The 26,152-nt window shown below is 35.8% G+C and overlaps 1 protein-coding gene across 1 annotated transcript; it reads left to right on the forward strand.

The window, feature by feature from the left end:
* Positions 1–37: 37 nt before the first annotated feature.
* Positions 38–24,444, forward strand: LOC119981908 (agamous-like MADS-box protein AGL62). Its single transcript, XM_038825046.1, has 3 exons — positions 38–160; positions 3,845–4,168; positions 24,091–24,444. Exons 1-3 carry the CDS (start codon positions 38–40, stop codon positions 24,442–24,444), a joined length of 801 nt encoding a protein of 266 aa, XP_038680974.1.
* The last annotated feature ends 1,708 nt before the right edge of the window (positions 24,445–26,152 follow it).

Consider the following 26,152-nt stretch of genomic DNA (forward strand, 5'->3'; position numbering starts at 1 on the left):
CTCATTTAATAATACACAAGTATCTGTTTCTCTTGTCATGGTTTCGAAGCATATAGGTCTGCCTGAGGGAGGTGGACGAGCAACTGAAGCACTAGGAGGAGTGGCAACAAGAACACCAGAGAAACTGGAAGGTGCTATGGGTGGCCTGATGCCACCAAGGGTCCGAAGACGAGTCTCCTCTGCAATCAACTCTATCCCTACAGTTTTGTGAAATTGTAGTTCTGCCCCCAAAAGTTTTCTAAAATGATAGTTTTGCCCCTATAGTTTTATGAAATCATAGTTTTGCCCCTACAGTTTTGTTGTTGGCAACTTTTGAAGCAAATTTCCCTCCTCTAAAGAGGGCAGAACTTGGAATATTATGGAACTTGCGGAATAAGTAAATAGCAACCAAACACATCGAATAACGAGAAAAACCCAACAGGAAAAAACCTCGAGTCTATCAAGTGATCAACCTCGGAAACAATCCACTATGTGAATAAAGATTACAAAGAATCTAACATAAGATACCTTAGTACATAAACTATCCAGCGTAGGTTCCCTAAGACACATCAATTACGTTAGTTATCCAAACTCTAGCCGCAACCAAAGTATCCACGTTGAGAAGAGGCTGTCTAGTAATCCACCAATAAGTGACACACTCCACCAAGAGCTGTCTCATGACAGGGTTCTTCTCCAACAATTAGAAACGCATAAAGCAAAATAAATTTGAAGCTCGAAGGAAACTACTTTGTATTTGTGCACTGACTTCGATAGTCTTGAAAGTCTTGGACGGCAAGTATATATAGCTTCTCAGAAACCCTAATAGCCTTAGACTTGAAATCTTCTGAGATCCAAATTTCCTAAGATGACTTGAATCACTCAACCTAATTTTAAGGAACTTCCTTAAAACTGGAACTAAGAAACTTACAACTCAAATATTCCTTTAATTAAAACCTAGACAGGTTGTGTCTAATAAAAGACAACTCTATTCTAGTATTTAACAAAAGTCACTATAGCCCATAAATATTCTAATGGAAAATGACATATTAATAACACTTTTAAAACTGTTGGACATCTAGATCCACTCCAAAAACCTTTATCCCTCATAAGTCCATTTTTATTTTTTATAATATTTAAATCATTTAAATTTTATCTTATTCCTTTTTGCCCTTTTTCAAAGAGGATTAGATCTAATATGATTTTCTCACTTGTTATATGCTACATCTCTCTTATCTCGCTACATCTTCTCTCTCTACTGCATCTCTTTCTTATCACAATAACTTTCTCTCTCCTACTGCAGCTCTCTCTCTCATCACAACAACTTTTTCTCTCCTACTGAGTCTCTCTCTCTATACTACATCTCTCTTTACTATGTATTTCTCTCTCTCTCTCTCATCTCTTTTTATTGCTGTCGTTTTGGTCCAAATATGACTGGGCATTATGGGTCTCTATGAGGAGAGTCTAATAGTGATGGTGGTATTGCAAATTGTCATCGAAATCGGCCGGATTTGAAGTTTTTGTCCAAATTATAACACTGACCGACCAACGTTACTGTTTTGAAATAGTAACATTGGTAACACTTGTTACTGTTTTGAAATAGTAACATTGACTGACCAATGTTACTATTTTAAAACGGCCATATCCGGTGGCCGTTTTGGGCCGTACCTGACTGGGCATTGTGAGTCTCAGTGGGGGGATTCTAATGGTAGTGGTGGTATGGTGAATCGCCTCTAAAATCGATCGGATTTGCAGGTTTTCTCAAATAGTAACACTGACCGACCAATGTTACTGTTTTGAAATAGTAACATTGATAACACTGACCGATCAATGTTACTAATTTAAAATAGTCTCATTGACCAATGTTACTGTTTTAAAACGGCCATATCCGGTGGCCGTTTTGGGCTATACCTGGCTGGGCATTGTGTGCTTCAATGAGGGGAGTCTAATTGTGATGGTGGTATGGCGAACCGCCATGGAAATCGTTCGGATATGAAGTTTTTTTCCAACTAATAACACTGGCCGACCAATGTTACTGTTTTGAAACAGTAACATTGGTCGAAACAACCATATCTAGTGGCCGTTTTAGGCCGTACTTGGCTGGGCATTGTGCGTCTTAGTAAAGGAAGTCCAACGGTAGTGGTGGTGTAGCGAATCCTCACCAAAATCGACCGGATCTAAGACTTTTGTCTTATGGTGAGGGACTTTTGAACATCAACATCTCAAAATCCCATCAGTTCTAGAAAATTGTGAACTTTAATAATAGAACAACATGAAGAGAAGTCTCAATCGAGCAAACCATATCACAAGTGAAGAGCAGATTGATACCGCTTACAGTTAGAGGACGATGAAAGACTAGCGCTCCACGAGTCAGCATCCATAGCTTCTCGTCTCTCAATTCAAGATACCAACCAAAGTTTAACTTTTTTTCCTAAATCAAAATAAATTAGAGAGCTTTTTTGTCTCGATCGATTCGATGAAGCTCGATCTTCAATCCAATTCAGTAAAGAGGAGAGAGTGAGTGAATATATAATTGTGAATTTCACCAAAATAAAAAATTGTGAAATTTTCAACAAGAAGAAGATAAGTGTACTTATTGTGGGAGAAAGAAGACAAGGGTAAGAAAGTAATTAGTATACTAGTGGTACCTTAGAGGGATAAAGTTTTTTTGACTGCACTTAAGTGTCCAAAAGTTTCACAAGTGGTACCGGCCTGGAATTTTCCCATATTCTAATCCATGTCTGATGAGCTGGAATACTTGGCCCGTGCTTATCCTGATCCAAAGCATAGAAGTCATAGCCTACATCAAGTTACTTGAAATTGTCCAGTAGAATAGGCTATCTCAGGATACATTGCTGCACAAGGATAAACAGAAAAACACAACCACTGCATATATAATAAATAATTAACACATAATGCATGAACAGTCAAACTGAGATTACTAGTAGGGATAAAAACCCCAACAGTCCTAAGCTTGGTCCGCTGGTTGGTCAGCTTATCCATATATCTCTAACGTATTGGAACATGTAGATGATCTTAATTCTTAACAAACACACTTAATCTAAAATTTCCTTATTTTCATGGTGTATAATGCATCCAATAATTGTACCCTTTTGTAAGAAACATTTGTTCAGTGACTGAGAATTTCTCAACCCAACATGTCCACTAGACAACTGGGATAAGTCCAATTTCGGGCCACCAACCCAGCATGCTCCACACTGGTGAAAGCAAAGACCGGGTTGAAGCCCGTGCGGAAATAAAATTGAAACTGTTGGTCATGGGAGTTTAACTGTTTGACAGTCAACTTCACAATTCCAACCAAAACTTGTTTTGGATTGTAAAATATGCTCATTTGAGATTATTCGATTTACTATCAATCAATATGCTTCAAGTTTATCCACAAAGTATACCTAACCCTTGATCGTAGTGTTATTGAATTACCATTTTCATTGTGGTAATGTTAGGTGAACATCAACTAGGCCAATTCAGGATTACTTGTTACACCTATCAATTAGACCATTATATTGTGTTGCAGGTTCCACGACAATGCGCATGTCATAAGGCGCTGTAACCAGCAAATTATGGCATATCTTCTACCCATTTTTTCATTATTTTCGTACCATATATGACAATATGCATGGGATATACTATGACCAAAACTAGTAACTAATTAAATTCTTTGAAAACAATGGATGAATTGTCATCCAAGAGAATGCCAACCAAGGCTGTAGGTTACATCTTGAACATACCCCTATAAATTGATCTCTTCTATTCATTGCTTGACATCCATTCGAAACCCTAAATTATACTTTCGAGTTATACTTATACATATCATCTCTTGAATAATCTTTTCTTCTTTTTATCATAGTTAACCATGAAGAGAATTCATAGGGGACGCCAAAAGATAGAGATAAAGAAAATGACCGACGAAAGTAATCTCCATGTTACCTTCTCAAAGCGTAGATTTGGTGTTTTTAAGAAAGCTAGTGAACTTTGCACCCTCTGTGGTGTAGATGTGGCTGTCCTTGTTTTCTCACCGGGAAAAAAGGCATATTCATTTGGCCACAAATCTGTGGACTCAGTAATTCAACATTTTGTCAATGGAGTAGCTCCCACAACCTCAGGTCCCACGGAGCTCATACAATCTTATCGCGAGAATACTATTCGCGACCTCAATGCTGAGCTGATGCAGGTATGTATATATCTTGATTGAAGAGCTAATTGATTTCAGAAGCAGTAAATTAGAGCTATTTTTTTCAAAGAAAGAGGATGGTAGCCCTAGAATTTTATTAAATTCGACTGAAATGGTCAAATAGTTTTTTTTATAAGAAATTGCCAAAAAGTTTTCAATCAAAGGTAAAAAGAAAAACGAAATATATTGGCGCTAATTTTTTTTTTTTGAAGAAAGAGGACGGTATCTTCAAAATTTTATTAAATTCGACCATTGGATGATCACAAAGTTTTCAAACTAAGTAAATTGGGAAATTAAACGAATTGGTGGATGATACTTTTAAAATTTAATAAATTCGAACATTGTTCTAAAGTTTTTTTTAACCCACCAACCTAGATGGTTAAGATATATACTCAATTTGGTGAGACCTTGTGGTCTCGATAGTTCTGAGGTTCTGTACCATCTTCTTATATGGAATGATATTTTCAAAAAAAAAAAGTTTGATGATACAATGAAAAAATAAATAAATTGGCGTGTTTTTTTAAAAGAAAAAGGAATGGTTTGCACCTTTAGAAATTTATTAAATTCATTTTGGGTGGTTAGACAATTTTCAATCTAAGTAAAAAGAAAAGATAAATAAATTGGGGCGTTTTATAAATATGGTTGGTAAGGTTATTTGATCTTGTTAAAAGATAGATTTTTCTGTGTGGAGGCTAAAAATCATAGATTTTGTACTCAGTGATTTTAACATCCTAACCTAAAAAATCATTTCAGGTGCTCGAGCAACTCGATATGGAAAAGAAGAGAGCGCAAGAACTTAGCAAGATGAGGAAGGCTAACCAGGCAGAGTGCTGGTGGCAGAATCCAATGAGCGAAATGAACAAAGAACAACTGGGACAATTGAAGCTCGCCTTGGAGGAGCTTCAGAAAAATGTGGCAAAACAATCTCAAACTATTCTTTTTCAAAACTTGAACAATGGCACCCAGTCTTTTGGTCCTGGTCAAGTCATGCTTCCTACTATAGGGCTTAATGACTCGGATATTTTTTGTCTTTCAAAAGCAGATGCAGACGTAGATGCAAATGGTAATGTGTTCGATTTCGATCCCAATGTGGTGCCTCCTCCCGCTGCAATGCCTCCAGCATATAATTTCGGATTTGGAAGTAATGGGTTTTATTAGCTTTCTGGTGGTCTGTGTCCATGGCTCTTTATTGTTGAAAAACTATTTCCTTATGACGTTGTGAACTTGTGATTGTCGTATAGTTATGGAGTGGGGTAGGCTGCTATTGTAGAATAATAGCGGCCCATACACTTCCTTATTTTTGAGCTATAAAATATTTTCTTAAAATAATAAATAGAAAATATGTAAAGATTTTGATTGTTGGATCATGTATTTAATCATCGGATCTTTTAAAAATGAGATAACATGTTACACACTTTGTTTCCAACGGTTTAGAACCACTCACGACATAAGACATGAGATTCAAAATCATTGATATTTACTATTTTTTAGGAATTTTTGAAAAATTATTGATAATCATAAAAATGAGGAAGAGGAGGGATTGCTATAAGCCTACCCCAGTCCCTTGTTGTTTTCATTACTGTAAAATTGAGTCATGCTATTTTTATTTATGGCTTTGTGTTTGTTTTAATAGATTTACAAATCTATCTTCTTAAACTTGGCTCACAAATGTTTGAACTATTTTGATATATGAGGGATTCTCACATAAGGGTCTAAAGTAAGAGTCTAACATAATTGTCACTTTTTAATGGTGTGGATGGGTGAAATGATAAGTGAGGCCCACTGCTTTGGGTACCACATGTTTTCAATCAATGGTGTAAACATAGACCCCTTACTTTACACCCTTTTATGATATGTAATGTAAGCGCAAGTCATTTTTTTTTATAAGCTGGTTTTGATTTTATAGGGTTGTGCAAAACCCGCAAATGACCCGACCCCTACCCACATAGTTGTGGGTTGGATAAGGGTTGTTAAAGGGTAACCCGATCTTATGCGGGTGGGATGAGGTAGTTACCTTAACCCGACCCATATTAACCCGATCCGACCTCATTTTATTATATAATGTCATTTTATACTTGTATAGACCTGTATGCAGTATATATATATATATACTTTTATACTTGTATGCAGTATTAACAAGAATCAAACATTGAGTTTGTTTCATATATATATATGTGTGTGTGTGTCTATATATGTTAGAGTTTGTAGACTTTTCTTCTCTTGAATATTGTGAAGACTTCATTTATGTTTTAATTACACCATAGTGATTTAGGTGGAGAATTTTATTGAAAATTTTAAACTAATGACAAATAACCCGATCCAACCCAATCCATCTTCAAATGAGGTTGGTTAAGGGTTGAAGAAAAACTTACCCTACCTTATGCGAGTCAGATGAGGTTTTTCCCTAAATCCGGCCCAACCCAACGTACCCATGTTCACCCCTATGGATAGCAATGAGGGGAAAAAAAGCCCAAAAGAGGAAAAGTAGCTTATGGATATAGGATAATATAATGCATCAAATCCACCTGACCAGCCCTTTAAATATCTTTCCAACAAGTTGAGAGTAAGGAAGTTCCAGATGTGGGGAGCCATACCTCACTGTTAATGTTGTAGTTTTCACATATAAATTTCCTTTAATAAGAATCCCTCTCCTAACCAAAGCACCACTTCCAATTAAAAAGTAGCGCTCCATTCTTTTTCTATAGAGAACGGATTCCGAGCCCGCTCTTTTTCTTATGAGCAACCACCTTTGACCAATTCACGAAAGACCTGTAGCTTTTTTGACTGGTTAAAAGTTAGCCTATTTTTCACAACTAATAACATAATTTATTTTGACAATTAATAAATTTTGTCAAAAGTAACCTTTGTATCCATTGTAGGGCGTGAATTTAGAGTCACAATCGTCAAAAACTCTGTCCAATTTCACAATTCTGTATCATTCGAGTGCCCATAGAGTCGCTCTAGCGCCAAATACTATGGTTACTATTAAGTAGTAGGTGGGCCTACGAGGCCTACCTAACTTGGCTCTCAAACCCGACTCTAAAGCCATTCGAGGGTCGGGCCTGCCCGACGCACCCCAACAACGGTCCAGAACAGCTCACATTACACCTCTACTAATGTACAAGTCACTTAATTTAATTTTTTTAAAAAAATTATGGCATTTAACAAGATTGGTCAAAGTCAAAGGAAAGGCCACTGATTTTGAATTTTTTTTATGGACAATAAAGTGAAATTCTTTTGCTACAAACCAATCCCAATCTCCCAAAAACGAACCCAATGATGACTCAAGCAAACAGGAGCAGGTACATGGGCCTACAAAACCATTCCAATTGCTTGTTAAATTGGTGAATGCTAATGCGAACTGCGAGGAGTTCAATTTGGGTTGACATGATTCATCTGCAGCAATCTGGGCTACCTTTGGGTGACTCTACATACTAAGTGAGGCTCTTTGGTTAGAATCTCTTAGATTATCTGTTTGCCATTTATTTTTCTATCGATTTCATTTTCTATATCGTTAAGCTAAACTTTGAGTTTCTTATAGTCTGTTTTGTGAAGGGTTAAGTGTAAATAGGTCACTCAAAGATAGGCCAGTTTGCAATTAGATCACCCAAAGAAAATAATTTCAAATTGGGTCACTCAATGTTCCAATTTTAAGCAATTGGGTCATTCCGATCAACTTCCGATCGATTTAACACCGGAAATTGTTGACATGTCACATTTGTCCAAATATAAAATAAAATATAATTTAAAAAGCCATGTGGAATATCAAAATATATTTAAAAAATGATATGAATCTTTTTAAAAAATTAAAGAAATGTGGCACATATAAAAAGGCAAAATAAAAAAGATTGACTAATAAAAAGATGGGGAAATAGGTAGAAGGATAAAAAACAACATTTATATCCCATCAATGACAAAAAGCAACATTTATATCCTATCTTTCTTCTTTCTTCAGCGTTTGTCTTCTTCCTTCCTTCAACGCCTCCCTTTTTCTTCTTTCTTTGCTACTTCTTCTCTCTTCTTCCTCGATAGACTCTTCTTTCTTTGCTTGCGACATAAATCGACATTTCTCTTCTTCTTCTTCCTCCTCCTTGCGACTAAGATCGGGATTGGGGCTCTTTATTCTTCCTTCACTTTAGGTAGAGATGGATCTTCAAAGCAAAGTTTTGATCTAGAGAGAGAAATAGAGAACGAACATGAAAAGACATTGTTCTATCTTTAGTATATGATATTATATCTGTTTTGTATCTGTCAATATTCTTCTGAAATTGAATTTGAATATGCAGATATATATGTTTCGAATATGTTCTGATATGTCACGTGATATGTTTTTGTCATTTTGGAACTTCAAACAGATAACATTTCAAAAAGACAGATAACATTTTAACAAGACAGATAACAATTGGCAAAACAGATAGCATATGATAAATATCAAATTAATTGTTACCGATAACATATCACCTGCGGTCTGTAGATCTCAAATCAGAACTAAAAAATCACGAAAATCACCATGGAAAATACCAAAAAATAATGATGGGATGACAGATCGAAGAAAAACAACAAGATCTACAAGCCCCGTGATGAATATGAGTAGATCTAGTTCGAATACAAAAAAGGGATGAAATATAACTTAAAAAATGCCATATAATTATTGAATAAGTCATGAGGGGGGAGATGAAGCTTCCGGCGGCGGAGACAAAGCTTCCGACGGAGGTCGGAGATGAATCACATGTAGGAGAAGTGTGCGATGTTTGAGGATGAAGATGAGAGTATTTTAGGCAATAAAACCATATATTTTAACATTTTATTCTTTTATGGAATAGTGTTTTAAACTTTATGGACTTTATGGAGTAAAACTTTTAAGAGTATCCTTATTGGAATAAAACTTTTAAGTGAGGGGCTTATCACCAATTTTCCCTAAAAAGATTGAAGCCTTAGATCAGTTGTCCACACGAGGACTTGACGAATAAAAAGAATCCTTAGATATGTGTAGTAACCGGTTTCCGTCTGGCGGAATTAAAAAATAATAATAATAGTGCAAAATAAAATGAAAAAGAACATAAGAATAATAACTGTCCAAGAACCTATTTCTTGGGCTCACAGGCCTACAAATATGTAAAAGCCCATTTTTGGACCATAAGCCTATAAAAATTCAAACCCAAGCCCAATGCAACTAAACCCTAAAAGTTATCTAAAAAATATGGAAATTAAAAGATTTTGGAAATAAAACCTTAAAAAGGAAAAGGTTCCAAATTTTTAGGGTTTTGCAAAACAGAAGTGCTATGGATCCCAGCAACTGGGATCCCAGTTATCCCAGTTGCTGAGGTGTATGCACAAGATATAATGTGCATGTGGAGCCCATCACAAGCACATTGAATCTTGTGCATACACCTCAGCAACTGGGATAACTGGGATCCCAGTTGCTGGGATCTTTATCTTTTTCGTTTGCAAAAAGAATGGAAAATACAAAAAGGGTTTTTCTTAGAGTTTCTAAAGAGATCAAAAATAAGGCTTGAGGGGGGCATTTTGGTAAAAAGAGAAAAAATAGGGTTTTAGGAAGAAGAGGGAGTCTCAAGGGGACACACAAAAGGGAGAGCCGCACAACAATTGAGAGGGGGAGGAAAAGAAAGAGGCGTGAGAGACACACAAAAAAGAGAGGAAGCCACACAACAAAAAGAGAGGGAGAGAAAAAAAAAAAGGCTTTTGCTTTTGGTGTAAGAAGAGCAGCCGAACAAACAGAAGAAGGAAAAAAGAAAAAGGGGTTCTTGACAGAGAGAAGCACTGTATAGAGTAAGTAGAAAGGGAGAAAGTCACTCGGTTCTACTTCACGGAAGGTAATACCCTGCACTCAATCCGATTGATCTGTGTTGGCTGGTTCGGTTTCTTTGATTATACTTGCCTCTGTTTATATTCTGTGTTGTTTATATTGTATTGCCTCTGGTTCGGGTCCTATATTATTTATCGTTTATCATTTATATCTGCAGTGTTTATATTGTTTATATTGGTTCTGGTTCGGGTTCTTGATGTTTGATATACGGTGGCTTCTCCATTTCTTTCAGATACATATATGTGTATATATATGAGTTTATATGTATATATGTATGTGTGTATATATTATATGCAGTGTGTGTGCGTGTATAGGTGGTGCGTATATATATATATATTGTCTGACTGTATATATATATGTTGTATGTGTATATATGGTTTTGTTCGTGTGTATATATATACAGTGTATATATGTGTGTGTATATACCGTGGGATTGTGCGTGTATACTTTATATGTGTATATGTGTGTATGTGTACATGGTATGGTTGTGTATATTGTATATATGTTTATATGTGTATGTGAATCTTTAAATATGGATTTGGTTTGATATTATATTTGAATACCTATTAGACCCCTCTTTGTACATTAATTATGAGTGTATGAGTTTAAAATTGAATGTAGGTCATTTCAATTAAGGAAATCATAAGTTGATTCCCTTTATTTGGATTATGGGCCTTATTTGATTTCATTTATAAGTTTGTCATAAGTTGACAATAATAATTTAAATTGATAGGTGACATTTTCTCAATAGATCATTTATACCATAAGTTGGTATTTAAAATTAAACCTACCAAAAAGTTGGTAGTATATTTTCATTAAACCTACCAAAAAGTTGGTAGTATATTTTCATTAAACCTACCAAAAGTTGGTAGTGCATTTCTAAAAAATAAACTATCAAAAGTTGATAGTAATATTCCAAACTGTTTTCCAAAAACTATCATAAGTTGATAGTATTTTTCATACAAACTTTTTCACAAAACAATTATATCTTGTAAAGAGCAAGTTTCCATGAGATAGCCATTAAATTAATTAGGGTAACCGTTTTCAAACGAGAGTTGTGGGGTGCCTAACACCTTACTCACACTCAATCGATCCCCGTACCCCTTTTCTCTGGTTCGCAGGTCTTAACGGTGTCCAATTGCACCTTAAACCAATTGGTGGCGACTTTAAACGTTTTTTATCCTCCATCGCCGGTCCACATCGTGACTCCGATTGCGACAATATGTTGTTCACCCGTCCTCATAGCAAGACTGAAGCCATTAGATTTTTGTAGGAAAAGCTTCGTTTAGAGTTTAGGGATGGAGAAGATTGAGTTTAAGCGGATTGAGAAAACAACTAAACTATTCGGTCTCCCTCTACAATAGGTGCAATGTTCGGCTTTGCAGTCGAGAAGTCGACATATTGGTTGATTTTTTGTTGCAGTTGTTGAGGAGTGGGATTTTCTGGAGTTCTGTATCTCGGCGGATCTCGCCTTTGGATTCAAGTTTTGAAAAAGCTCCGCCCTCCTTAATGACAAAGGGGAGCAAGTTGGAGAAGTTCCGATTCCAGTCGACAAGATCTCAGATGGAGAGGGTGACTGCGATGGAAGTTTTCTAGTGAAGAGAGAATGGGTGGGGGTGAGGGTGGGTGGGTTAATCTGATTTTTTTTTGAAAAATTAATTGTAAAAACACGTCATTAAAAAGCCACCAGTCATCGGCTCCACATTGGCAGTTAACTGACAAGTAAGCAAATTCTGACGATCAATTGATCGGAATTAGATTCCCATGGCCTAATTGCTTAAAATTGAAATATTGAGTTACCCAATTTGAAATTTTTTTCTTTGAGTGACCTATTTACAAACTAATCTATTTTTCAGTGACCTATTTGCACTTAACCCGTTTTGTGAAGATATCAAATAATCTCCGCACTAATGTAATATAACATTACCATCCGTCTTCTGAAAATCGGTGTAGACAGTGGAAAATAAATGCCATGTCCATTTTTCATGATAAGGAAGACGGCGGAAAATAAATGACGTCTATATTTCATGAGAAGGACTAAAATAAGGGAAGGACATCACCATTCCTTATTGGACTTGATATATGAATGGATTACACAGCCTTCATCCTTTATTTTTGCAAGCTTAAGAATTGAAAAATTGCATAGAATTGGATAGCGTTTCTTATTGTGTGATGTATATCCCAGGAAGTAGCACACGACACTAGTTGTGCATTGATTCTCCTCATTTCTTGATTGGAAATGATGCTAAATTCCAGTTGAGAATCTGATGACGCTCAGTGAGAAGCCCTGTTGATGCTGTGAATCCCACATAGATGAAGCTTGGTAGGGTATTTGGGATGTCAATAGGCACCTCAAGAAAAGTCTCACCTATTGGATCAGATGCATATCCAACGTGCACTCTAATTGACTTTGTACTCCTATAGCTTGAATTGGATGTATTACACTTTTAGTGACAATCGCAATGGGGAAGATTGAGTTTAAGCGGATTGAGAAAACAACTAAACTGTTCGGTCTCCCTCTACAATAGGTGCAATGTTCGGCTTTGCAGTCGAGAAGTCGACATATTGGTTGATTTTTTGTTGCTGCTGTTGAGGAGTGGGATTTTCTGGAGTTCTGTATCTCGGCGGATCTCGTCTTTGGATTCAAGTTTTGAAAAAGCTCCGCCCTCCTTAATGACAAAGGGGAGCAAGTTGGAGAAGTTCCGATTCCAGTCGACAAGATCTCAGATGGAGAGGGTGACTACGATGGAAGTTTTCTAGTGAAGAGAGAATGGGTGGGGGTGAGGGTGGGTGGGTTAATCTGATTTTTTTTTTCAAAATTAATTGTAAAAACACGTCATTAAAAAGCCACCAGTCATCGGCTCCACATTGGCAGTTAACTGACAAGTACGCAAATTCCGACGATCAATTGATCGGAATTAGATTCCTATGGCCTAATTACTTAAAATTGAAATATCGAGTTACCCAATTTGAAATTTTTTTCTATGAGTGACCTATTTACAAACTAATCTATTTTTCAGTGACCTATTTGCACTTATCCCGTTTTGTGAAGATATCAAATAATCTCTGCACTAATGTAATATAACATTACCATCGGTCTTCTGAAAATCGGTGTAGACAGTGGAAAATAAATGTCATGTCCATTTTTCATGATAAGGAAGACGGCGGAAAATAAATGACGTCTATATTTCATGACAAGGACTAAAATAAGAGAAGGACATCACCATTCCTTATTGGACTTGATATATGAATGGATTACACAGCCTTCCTCCTTTATTTTTGCAAGCTTAAGAATTTAAAAATTGCATAGAATTGGATAGCGTTTCTTATTGTGTGACGTATATCCCAGGAAGTAGCACATGACACTAGTTGTGCATTGATTCTCCTCACTTCTTGATTGGAAATGATGCTAAATTCCAGTTGAGAATCTGATGACGCTCAGTGAGAAGCCCTGTTGATGCTGTGAATCCCACATAGATGAAGCTTGGCAGGGTATTTGGGATGTCAATAGGCACCTCAAGAAAAGTCTCACCTATTGGATCAGATGCATATCCAACGTGCACTCTAATTGACTTTGTACTCCCATCCAATACTATTAGAACCTTGATATCTCTTCCACTTTTCAGGTCAATTCCGGTATAATTGAGACTCCTAGCTTGAATTGGATGTATTACACTTTTAGTGACAATCGCAATGTGATTTGCATCCAAATCACCTGTATTCTTGTATGTGTCAAACTCCACAGCTAATTGACCCGCAGCATGACCTGCATTTACCTCCAAATGTATTGGTTTAGTTGAATATATACTGTATGTATCGATGTTACATCGTATAATAAAGATAGGAACCATAGCTTCACATTATATTACCGTCTTGTGCTGGATCCATTATTCCAAGATAGGAACCACAGCTGTCAGATGGCGAGGGACTACTGCATGGTGCAATAATAAATGTTAGTCCGTCTGCAGATTCAGTTGAATAAGGGGAGGTAAGAATCCTGAACGTGAATTTAGCAAGGATCACTGCTGGCCACGCAAGCAAAGGGTATCTATATAGAACCCTGCCAACTTGATTTAGTGGTAAGGTTGGATAACCTGGTTGTGGCTCTGGGGTTAGGCTTAAGTAGCCGTCGTGACTGGTAACTGAACCCGTGCAAGTTAAGTTACCATCATTGCAACTTGCTGGGGTGAATGAGGGAAAGCTGAAACCAGTGGTGATTTGAGGGACTGGAAATGGAGCTGGGGTGAATGAAGAAGCTTGGTTAAGAAAAGCAAAGAGAAACAGAAGCAGAAACATGGTTGGTTGGCTATATTTATGTGTGAGACTACTTCGCTTATAACTCATAGCAAGCAATCGGACTTACTCCACTATATATAGTGGGGTTTGATGATAGTAGCCGATGAAATTTATGCTAGCTGCATTGTTTAAGGAAGATTAAGTTACCTTCAACAGGAAAAAGTTGGCTCTGTAGTTAGCGTAGCTTACAATATTTTTGTTTGTATTTCCTATCTGGATCCAAAGATTATATTGTTGGGTTATATTAATATCTCGAAGGCAACATTGTATTTGCAGATTGATGTTTGGAAGACTCACAAAGATATAAAGACAGAAGGTACAATCCATCTAGAAAGACTTAAGACATTTCAATCCGTCTTTCAACAGGGAACCTATCCCGCATAAGCAAATGAATGGAAGCTAAGGTACTTTTGTGTTTATTTATAATTCTACTTTTGAAATAGCCAGACGGCACAGACTACAAAATTTGAAAAATATTGTGGGAGCTAGTTCTGGTAAGATACTTTGTCATCAACTGCTTGAAGTCTATATGCCAAAAGAGCATGGATCTTGCATGTTGTTTACTATATATATATTTGCCAAACATGTAAGTCCATACACCAACAAAGGCATAGTTTCACATTGTTTCCAAGAAACTATGCTGAAATGGAAGATATTTTTAACCTTGAAGCCACAATAGTTTCTTGATTATCATAGTTCTAGAAAGTGGGTTACTATAGATGCTGCCGGATCTTTGACTAGTTCGTAGGTGTGCGTTGATGATTTTTGTTCTTCTTTCTTATTCACTTTTACCGGGTTTGGGGCGTGACAAACTCTATTATGATTGTCAACTTCCACAGTTTTTGAGTCTATATTTTCATATGAAGGATGTGGTATATCCGGTTCAACCGGTCGATCGACACAAAGATAATATAAATATATTGCACAAGACCAGAATAACAAAAATCATGTTCCTTTAGTGGTTAAGTCTCAGTATTTTTTACGCTCATGTTTAATTCTCACTAATAGTATTTTTAACATATTTTTCAACCCATACAATAAACATCACATGATGAAAAAATTGAAAGAATTTTACGACCATTACTCTCCTAAATAAAATCTTAGGTTATTGTCAAATACATTATTAAAAAGGGATAAGTACTGATAAAGCCCCTTTACTTTTTAAAATGGGTAACCTGAGCCTTTAAATTTTTTTTCCTGCCTAAGAAGTCCCTCAACTTTGAAAAGTGGATCACGTTAGCCCTTCCGTCCAATTTTCTGTTAAATATTGCTGACATGGACCTCATTTGTTGACATGGCTAAGTTATAAGTAAAAGAGGAAAATAGGTGTAAATTTTAACCTGTTTTTAAAAAATAACAGAGAAATAAATACCAAAATAAAACACAAAATCAAAAGAAAGGCGCAGCTTTTGCGCACCTCGTCCTACAGCCCCCTCATTCTTCTTATTCGGTCAATCAGTTGCAACTCTCAATTGCTAACTTTTTCCAAGTACGTATTCATGTCTCCAAGCTCAGGGATATTGTTTTCAGCTATCTTCTCCAACTTTTTCAGTGCTCAAATGCAAGTTTTTTGGGATTAGCGATTTCAGTTGGGATGTATGTTTTGGGGTTTCGAAATGGGGTTATGTTTGGCATACGGGGTTTGGTTTTGATGTTTTATTACGTGGGTTTCAATTATTGGTTTAGGAACTATTTTCTTGGTTTTTCTATTGCCAGATTTAAATTACAGGGCATTTTGTAACTGATTGAAATGAGGGAGTCAATTGACCCATTTTTTAAAACCGTAGGGGCTTATTTGTTCCATTTCTGAAAGTACAAGGGCTCCAAAATATCAATAAGCTAAAGTTTCCAGAATTTCTTTCCTCATCTGAATTTAATAATGTAAATCATTGGTCAATGACATCTGGATTACATGTGGAGTATCAAATTTTTTTTTAAAAAATTACATGTCATTCACTAACTGCAATGACAACAATATTTGACGAAAAATTGGACGGAAGGGCTAATGTGGTCCATTGTTCAAAGTAGAGGGGCTTCTTGGCACAAAAAAATTGATTTTGAAAAGTAGAAGGACTTTATGTTTAGTTGTCCCTATTAAAAAATTCACTAAAGGACTCTTTTTGAAAACTTCAGGTATTAGTTTAAATTTTCTAAAAAGTTCATTTTAGTTTTAAAGAATATGTATATAAAAAATTTCAATATCAGGAAAACCATCTGGTTCAATCGGTTTTTGATCAGCACAGTACAACCCAATATTTTAAATTGAATCGTATTGATGGATTGATCAATGCCCGGTTCAACAGGTTGAACTGGTCGATCCAAACCGATATTTAAAATAATTTTTCAGCATAAGTATACTGTCGATAATATTACCGTAATAAGTTTTTCAGATGCTACGCCGATTGAAACACCTATGGAGGTGAATCTCAAATTGTGCAAGGAAAAATGGGCTGATGGATATTCTTTTTGACCCATTTTTTACCATCAATTAGTTGGGAGTTTAGTTTATTGGGCTATTCCAGACGTGGCTTTTTTGTTAGACCTTGACAACTTATTGTGATGCTGATTGGACATGATATCCCAATAGTCCCTATATACTACTGATTGGTGAATTTTTTGAGGTTATGCTCTGATTTCTTGCAAGGTCAAGAAACAAGATATGGTTTCCAAATCAAGCTATGTTAGGTAGTCACAATGGTGAGTTTTTACTGGCCCATAGATGATAAAATTCTTAAATTTGTCGTAGTTTTCACATATAAATTTCCTTCAATAAGACTCCCTCTCCTAACCAAAACACTGCTTCTAATTAAAAAGTAGCGCTCCATTCTTTTTCTATAGAGAACCGATTCCAAGCCCGCTTTTTTTTCTTATGAGCAACCAACTTTGACCAATTCACGAAAGACCTGCAGCTTATTTCATGACTTAAAAGTTAGTTTATTTTTCACAACTAATAACATAATTTATTTTGACAATCAATAAATTTTGCCAAATGTAACCTTTGTATCCACTGTAGGGCGTGGATTTAGAGTCACAATCGTCAAAAACTCTGTCCAAATTCATAATTCTGTATCATTCGAGTGCCTCTAGAGTCGCTCTAGCGCCAAATACTTTGGTTACTATTAAGTAGTAGGTGGGCCTCGTAGGCCCACCTAACTCGTCGCGAGGCCCACCTAACTCGTCGCTCAAACCCGACTCTAAAGCCATTAGAGTCGGCTCACATTACACCTCTACTAATGTACAAGTCACTTAATTTAATTTTTTTAAAAAAATTATGGCATTTAACAAGATTGGTCAAAGTCAAAGGAAAGGCCATTGATTTTGAATTTTTTTATGGACAATAAAGTGAAATTCTTTTGCTACAAACCAATCCTAATTTCCCAAAAACGAACCCAATGATGACTCATGTAAACAAGAGGAAGTCCATGGGCCTATAAAACCATTCCAATTGCTTGTCAAATTGGTGAACGCTAATGCGAACTGCGAGGAGTTCAATTTGGGTTAACATGATTCATCTCCGGCAATCTGGGCTACCTTTGGGTGACTCTACATACTAAGTGAGGCTCTTTGGTTGGAATCTCTTAGATGATCTATTTGCCATTTATTTTTCTATTGATTTCATTTTCTATATCGTTAAGCTAAACTTTGAGTTTCTTATAGTCTGTTTTGTGAAGGGTTAAGTGCAACTAAGTCACTGAAAAATAGGTCAGTTTGCAATTAGATCACCCAAAGAAAAAATTTTCAAATTGAGTCACTCAATGTTCCAATTTTAATCAATTGGGTCATTTCGATCAATTTTCAATCGATTTAACACTGAAAATTGCTGACATGTCACATTTGTCCAAATATAAAATAAAATTTAATTTAAAAAGCCATGTGGAATATCAAAATATATTTAAAAAATGATATGAATCTTTTTAAAAAATTTTAAAAAAATGTGGCACATATAAAAAGGCAAAATAAAAAAGATTGAATAATAAAAAGATGGGGAAATTAGGTAGAAGAACAAAAAGCAACATTTATATCCCATCAAGGACAAAAAGCAACATTTATATCCCATCTTTCTTCTTTCTTCTTCCTTCAGCATTTCTCTTCTTCCTGCCTTCAATGCCTCTCTTTTTCTTCTTTCTTCGCTACTTCTTCTCTCTTCTTCCTCGATCGACTCTTCTTCCTTTGCTTGCAACATAGATCGACATTTCTCTTCTTGTTCTTCTTCCTACTTGCGACTAAGATCGGGATTGGGGCTCTTTATTCTTCCTTCACTTTCGGTAGATATGGATCTTCAAAGCAAAGTTTTGATCTAGAGAGAGAAATAGAGAACGAACATGAAAAGGCATTGTTCAATCTTTAGTATATGATATTATATTTGTTTTGTATCTGTCAATATTCTTTTGAAATCGAATTTGAATATGCAGATATATATGTTTCGAATATGTTATGATATGTCACATGATATGTTTTTGTCCTTTTGGAACTTCAAACAGATAACATTTCATTAAAGATAGATAACATTTTAACAAGACAGATAACAATATTTGGCAAAACAGATAGTATATGATAGATATCAAATTAATCGAAATAGATAACATATCACCTGCGGTCTGCAGATCTCAAATTAGAACTCAAAAACCAAAAAAATCACCACAGAAAATACCAAAAAATAATGATGGGATGACAGATCGAAGAAAAACAACATGATCTACAAGCCCCGTGACAAGTACGAGTAGATCTAGTTCGAATACAAAAAAAGGGATGAAATCTAACTTAAAAAATGCCATATAATTGTTGAATAAGTCATGAGGGCCGGAGATGAAGCTTCTGGCGGTGGAGACGAAGCTTCCAATGGAGGTCAAAGATGAATCACATGTAGGAGAAGTGTGCCATGTTTAAGGATGAAGATGAGGATATTTTAGGCAATAAAACCACATATTTTAACATTTTATCCTTTATGGAATAGTGTTTTAAACTTTATAGACTTTATGGAGTAAAACTTTTAAGAGTGTCCTTATTGGAATAAAACTTTTAAGTGAGGGGCTTATCACTAATTTTCCCTAAAAAGATTGAAGCCTTAGATCTGTTGATCACATGAGGACTTGAAGAATAAAAAGAATCCCTAGATCTATTGTTCACCCGTCATTATAGCAAGATTGAAGCCATTAGATTTCTATAGGAAAAGCTTTGTTTAGAGTTTAGAGATTATGTGTTTGGGGACGGGGAAGATTGAGTTTAAGTGGATTGAGAATACAAGTAAACTATCCGGTCTCCCTCTGCAATAGGTGCAATGTTCGGCTTCGCAGTCGAGAAGTCAACATACTGGTTGATTTTTTGTTGCTGCTGTTGAGGAGTGGGATTTTCGGGAACTCTGTATCTCATCGGATCTCGTCTTTGGATTCAAGTTTTCAAAAAGCTCCGCCCTCCTTAATGACAAAGGGGAGCAAGTTGGAGAAGTTTCGATTCCACTCGAGAAGATCTATGTGGAGAGGGTGACTGCGATGGAAGTTTTCTAGTGAAGAGAGAATGGGTGGGGGTGGGGGTGGGTGGGTAAATTTGATTTTTTTTTTCAAAATTAGTTGTAAAAACACATCATTAAAAAGCCACCAGTCATCGACTCCACATTGGCAGTTAACTGACAAGTAAGCAAATTCCGACGACTAATTGATCGGAATTAGATTCCCATGGCCTAATTGCTTAAAATTGAAATATTGAGTTATCCAATTTGAAATTTTTTTCTTTGAGTGACCTATTGGCAAACTAATCTATCTTTCAGTGACCTATTTGCACTTAACCCGTTTTATGAAGATATCAAATAATCTCCACACCAGTGTAATATAACATTACCATCCGTCTTCTCAAAAATCGGTGTAGACAGTGGAAAATAAATGCCATGTCCATTTTTCATGATAAGGAAGTCGGTGGAAAATAAATGACGTCTAAATTTCATGACAAAGATTAAAATAAGAGAAGGACATAACCATTCCTTATTGAACTTGATATATGAATGGATTACATAGCCTTCCTCCTTTATTTTTGCAAGCATAAGAATTTAAAAATTGCATAGAATTGGATAGTGTTTCTTATTGTGTGATGTATATCCCAGGAAGTAGCACATGACCCTAGTTGCGCATTGATTCTCCTCATTTTTTTATTGGAAATGATGCTAAATTCCAGTTGAGAATCTGATGACGCTCAGTGAGAAGCCCTGTTGATGCTGTGAATCCCACATAGATGAAGCTTGGCAGTGTATTTGGGATGTCAATAGGCACCTCAAGAAAAGTCTCACCTATTGGATCAGATGCATATCCAATGTGCACTCTAATTGACTTTGTCCTCCCATCCAATACTATTAGAACCTTGATGTCTCTTCCACTTGTCAGGTCAATTCCGGTATAATTGAGACTCCTAGCTTGAATTGGATGTATTACACTTTTTGTGACAATCGCAATGTGATTTGCATCCAAATCTCCTGTATTCTTGTATGTGTCAAACTCCACAGCTAATTGACCACCAGCATGACCTGCATTTACCTCCAAATGTATTGGTTTAGTTGAATATATAATGTATGTTTCGATGTTACATCATATAATAAAGATAGGAACCACAGCTTCACATTATATTACCGTCTTGTGCTGGGTCCATTATTCCCAGATAGGAACCACAGCTGTCAGATGGCGAGGGACTACTGTCTGGTGCGATAATAAATGTTAGTCCGTCTGCAGATTCAGTTGAATAAGGGGAGGTAAGAATCCTGAACGTGAATTTAGTAAGGATCACTGCTGGCCACGCAAGCAAAGGGTATCTGTATAGAACCCTGCCAACTTGATTTAGTGGTAAGGTTAGATAACCTGGTTGTGGCTCTGGAGTTAGGCTTAAGTAGCCGTCGTGACTGGTAACTGAACCCGTGCAAGTTAAGTTACCATCACTGCAACTTGCTGGGGTGAATGAAGCAAAACTGAAACCAGTGGTGATTTGAGGGACTGGAAATGGAGCTGGGGTGAATGAAGAAGCTTGGTTAAGAAAAGCAAAGAGAAACAGAAACAGAAACATGGTTGGTTGGGTATATTTATGTGTGAGACTACTTCGCTTATAACTCATAGCAAGCAATCAGACTTACTCCACTATGTATAGTGGGGTTTGATGATAGTAGTCGATGAAATTTATGCTAGCTGCATTGTTTAAGGAAGATTAAGTTACCTTCAACAAGAAAAAGTTGGCTCTGTAGTTAGCGTAGCTTACAATATTTTTGTTTGTATTTCCTATCTGGATCCAAAGATTATATTGTTGGGTTATATTAATATCTCGAAGGCAACATTGTATTTGCAGATTGATGTTTGGAAGACTCACAAAGATATAAAGACAGAAGGTACAGTCCATCTAGTTCTGGTAAGATACTTTGTCATCAACTGCTTGAAGTCTGTATGCCAAATAGCATGGATCTTGCATGTTGTTTACTATATATATCTGCCAAACATGTAAGTCCATACACCAACAAAGGCATAGTTTCACATTGTTTCCAAGAAACTATGCTGAAATGGAAGATATTTTTATCCTTGAAGCCACAATAGTTTCTTGATTACCATAGTTCTAGAAAGTTGGCTACTATAGATGCTGCCGGATCTTTGACTAGTTCGTAGGTGTGTGTCGATGATTTTTGTTCTTTTTTCTTATTCACTTTTACCGGGTTTGGGGCGTGACAAACTCTATTATGATTGTCAACTTCCACAGTTTTTGAGTCTATACTTTCATATGAAGGATGTGTGTCCTCTCACATATGTTCTGGGTTTGGAAGTAGTGCTTCAAATATCGATTGGTATGTGGTATATCCGGTTCAACCGGTCGATCGACACAAAGATGATATAAATATATTGCACAAGACCAAAATAACAAAAATCATGTTTCTTTAGTGGTTAAGTCTTAGTATTTTTACGCCCATGTTTAATTCTCACTAATAGTATTTTTAACATATTTTTCAACCCATACAATAAACATCACATGATGAAAAAATTGAAAGAATTTTACAACCATTACTCTCCTAAATAAAATCTTAGGTTACTGTCAAATACATTATTAAAAAGGGATAAGTAATGATAAAGCCCCTCTACTTTTTAGAATGGGCAACCTGAGCCGTTAAATTTTTTTTCCCTGTCAATGTAGTCCCTCTACTTTGAAAAGTGGATCACGTTAGTCCTTTCGTCTAATTTTCTGTCAAATATTGCTGACATGGATCCCATTTGTTGACATGCCTAAGTTTTAAGTAAAAGAGGAAAATAGGTGTAAATTATAACCTGTTTTTAAAAAAATAACAAAGAAATAAATACAAAAATAAAACACAAAATCTAAAGAAAGGTGCAGCTTTTGCGCACCTCGTCCTACAGGCCCCTCATTCTTCTTATTCGGTCAATCGGTTGCAACTCTCAATTCCCACTTTTCCCAAGTACATATTCATGTCTCCATGCTCAGGGATATTGTTTTCAGCTATCTTCTCCAACTTTTTCAGCTCTCAAATGCAAGTTTTTTGGGATTAGCGATTTCGGTTGGGATGTAGGTTTTGGGGTTTCGAAATGGGGTTATGTTTGGCATACGGGGTTTCGTTTTGATGTTTTATTATGTGGGTTTCAATTATTGGTTTAGGAACTATCTTCCTGGTTTTTTTGTTGCCAGATTTAAACCACAGGGCATTATGTAACTGATTGAAATAAGGGAGTCAATTGACCCATTTTTTAAAACCGTAGGGGCTTATTTGTTCCATTTCTGAAAGTACAAGGGCTCCAAAATATCAATAAGCTAAAGTTTCCAGAATTTCTTTCCTCATCTGAATTTAATAATGTAAATTATTGGTCAATGACATTTGGATTACATGTGGAGTATTAAATTTTTTTTAAAAAAATTACATGTCATTCATTAATTGCAATGACAACAATATTTAACGAAAAACGGGACGGAAGGGCTAATGTGGTTCACTGTTCAAAGTAGAGGGGCTTCTTTGGCACAAAAAAATTGATTTTGAAAAGTAGAAGGAATTTATCATTAGATGTCCCTATTAAAAAATTCACTAAAGGACTCTTTTTGAAAACTTCAGGTATTAGTTTAAATTTTCTAAAAAGTTCATTTTAGTTTTAAAGAATATGTATATAAAAAATTTCAATATCAGGAAAACCATCTGGTTCAATCGATTTTTGATCAGCACAGTACAACCCAATATTTTAAATTGAATCGTATTGATGAATTGATCAATACCCGGTTCAACAAGTTGAACTGGTCGATCCAAACTGATATTTAAAATAATTTTTCAGCATAAGTATACTGTCGATATTATTACCGTAATAAGTTTTTCAGACGCTATGCCGATTGATACACTTGTGGAGGTAAATCTCAAATTGTGCAAGGAAAAAGGGGATGATGGATATATATTCTTTTTGACCAATTCACGAAAGACCTGCAGCTTATTTCACGACTTAAAAGTTAGTTTATTTTTTGCAACTAATATTAAATTATGTTAAGATATATACTCAACTTGGTCATATCCAAGTTCGATGATAAAATGAAAAAATAAATAAATTGGCTTGTTTTTTAAAAAGAAAAAGGAATGGTTTCCACCTTTAGAAATTTATTAAATTCATTTTGGGTGGTCAGACAATTTTCAATCTAAGTAAAAAGAAAAGATAAATAAATTGGGGAGTTTTAAAAATATGGTTGATAAGGTTATTTGATCTTGTTAAAAGATCGATTTTTCTGTGTGGAGGCTAGAAATCATAGCTTTTGTACTCTAGTGATTTTAACATCCTAACCTAAAAAGTCATTTCAGGTGCTCGAGCAGCTTGATATGGAAAAGAAGAGAGCGCAAGAACTTAGCAAGATGAGGAAGGCTAACCAGGCAGAGTGCTGGTGGCAGAATCCAATGAGTGAAATGAACAAAGAACAACTGGGACAATTGAAGCTCGCCTTGGAGGAGCTTCAGAAAAATGTGGCAAAACAATCTCAAACTATTCTTTTTCAAAACTTGAACAATGGCACCCAGTCTTTTGGTCCTGGTCAAGTCATGCTTCTTACTGCAGGGCTCAATGGTAATGTGTTCGATTTCGATCCCAATGTGGTGCCTCCTCCTGCTGCAATGCCTCCGGCATATAATTTCGGATTTGGAAGTAATGGGTTTTATTAGCTTTCTGGTGGTCTGTGTCCATGGCTCTTTATTGTTGAAAAACTATTTCTTTATGACGTTGTGAACTTGTGATAGTCTTATAGTTATGGAGTGGGGTAGGCTGCCTTTGTAAAATAATAGCAGCCCATACAGTTCCTCATTTTTGAGCTATAAAATATTTTCTTAAAATAATAAATAGAAAATATGTAAGGATTTTGATTGTTGGATCATGTATTTAATCATCGGATCTTTTAAAAATGAGATAACATGTTACACACTTTGCATCCAACGATTTAGAATCACTTAGGACATAAGACACGAGATTCAAAATCATTGATATTTATTATTTTTTAGGAATTTTTAAAAAATTATTGATAATCAAAAAAATGAGGAAGAGGAGGGACTGCTATAAGCCTACCCCAGTCCCTTGTTGTTTTCATTACTGTAAAATTGAGTCATGCTATTTTTATTTATGGTTTTGTGTTTGTTTTAATAGATTTTTATTTATGGCTTTGTGTTTGTCTTAATTCGACCCATATTAACCCGACCCGACCTCATTTTATTATATAATGTCGTTTTATACTTGTATAGACTTGTATGCAGTATATATATATCTATATACACACACACACACACTTTTATACTTGTATGCAGTATTAACAAGAATCAAACATTGAGTTTGTTTCATATATATATGTGTGTGTGTCTATATATGTTAGAGTTAGTAGACTTTTCTTCTTTTGAATATTGGGAAGACTTCATTTATGTTTTAATTACACCAAAATGATTTAGGTGGATAATTTTAGTTAAAATTTTAAACTAATGATAAATAACCCGACCCAACCCAACCCATCTTCAAATGAGGTTGGTTAAGGGTTGAAGAAAATCTCACCCGACCTTATGCGAGTCGGATAAGGTATTTCCCTAAATCCGGCCCAACCCAACGTACCCATGTTCACCCCTATGGATAGCAATGAGGGGAAAAAAGCCCAAAAGAGGAAAAGTAGCTTATGGATATAGGATAATATAATGCATCAAATCCACCTGACCAGCCCTTTGAATATCTTTCCAACAAGTTGAGAGTAAGGAAGTTCCAGATGTGGGGAGCCATACCTCATTGTTAATGTTGTAGTTTTCACATATAAATTTCCTTTAATAGGACTCCCTTTCCTAACCAAAGCACCACTTCTAATTAAAAAGTAGCACTGCATTCTTTTTCTATAGAGAACCGATTCCGAGCCCGTTCTTTTTCTTATGAGCAACCACCTTTGACCAATTCACGAAAGACCTGCAACTTATTTCACGGGTTAAAAGTTAGTTTATTTTTCACAACTAATAACATAATTTATTTTGACAATCAATAAATTTTGCCAAAAGTAACCTTTGTATCCATTGTAGGGCGTGGATTTAGAGTCACAATCGTCAAAAACTCTATCAAATTTCACAATTCTGTATCATTCGAGTGCCCATAGAGTCGCTCTAGCGCCAAATACTATGGTTACTATTAAGTAGTCCACCTAACTTGGCTCTCAAACCCGACTCTAAAGCCATTCGAGGGTCGGGCTTGCCCGGCCCACCCCAATAATGGTCCGGAACAGCTCACATTACACCTCCACTAATGTACAAGTCACTTAATTTAATTTTTTTTAAAAAATTATGACATTTAACAAGATTGGTCAAAGTCAAAGGAAAGGCCACTGATTTTGAATTTTTTTATGGACAATAAAGT

This window comes from Tripterygium wilfordii, chromosome 17 (assembly GCF_013401445.1).
Source record: "Tripterygium wilfordii isolate XIE 37 chromosome 17, ASM1340144v1, whole genome shotgun sequence".
In the NCBI taxonomy this organism is placed as follows: domain Eukaryota; kingdom Viridiplantae; phylum Streptophyta; class Magnoliopsida; order Celastrales; family Celastraceae; genus Tripterygium; species Tripterygium wilfordii.

What these genes read in the sequence shown, in the direction of transcription:
- LOC119981908 (XM_038825046.1), top strand. Translation starts at nt 38, where the DNA reads ATGGTTTCGAAGCATATAGGTCTGCCTGAGGGAGGTGGACGAGCAACT. An exon ending in GTGGCCTGATGCCACCAAGG is followed by an intron (nt 161 to 3,844) that starts GTCCGAAGACGA and finishes TTTTTATCATAG; the next exon opens with TTAACCATGAAGAGAATTCA. An exon ending in TCAATGCTGAGCTGATGCAG is followed by an intron (nt 4,169 to 24,090) that starts GTATGTATATAT and finishes AAGTCATTTCAG; the next exon opens with GTGCTCGAGCAGCTTGATAT.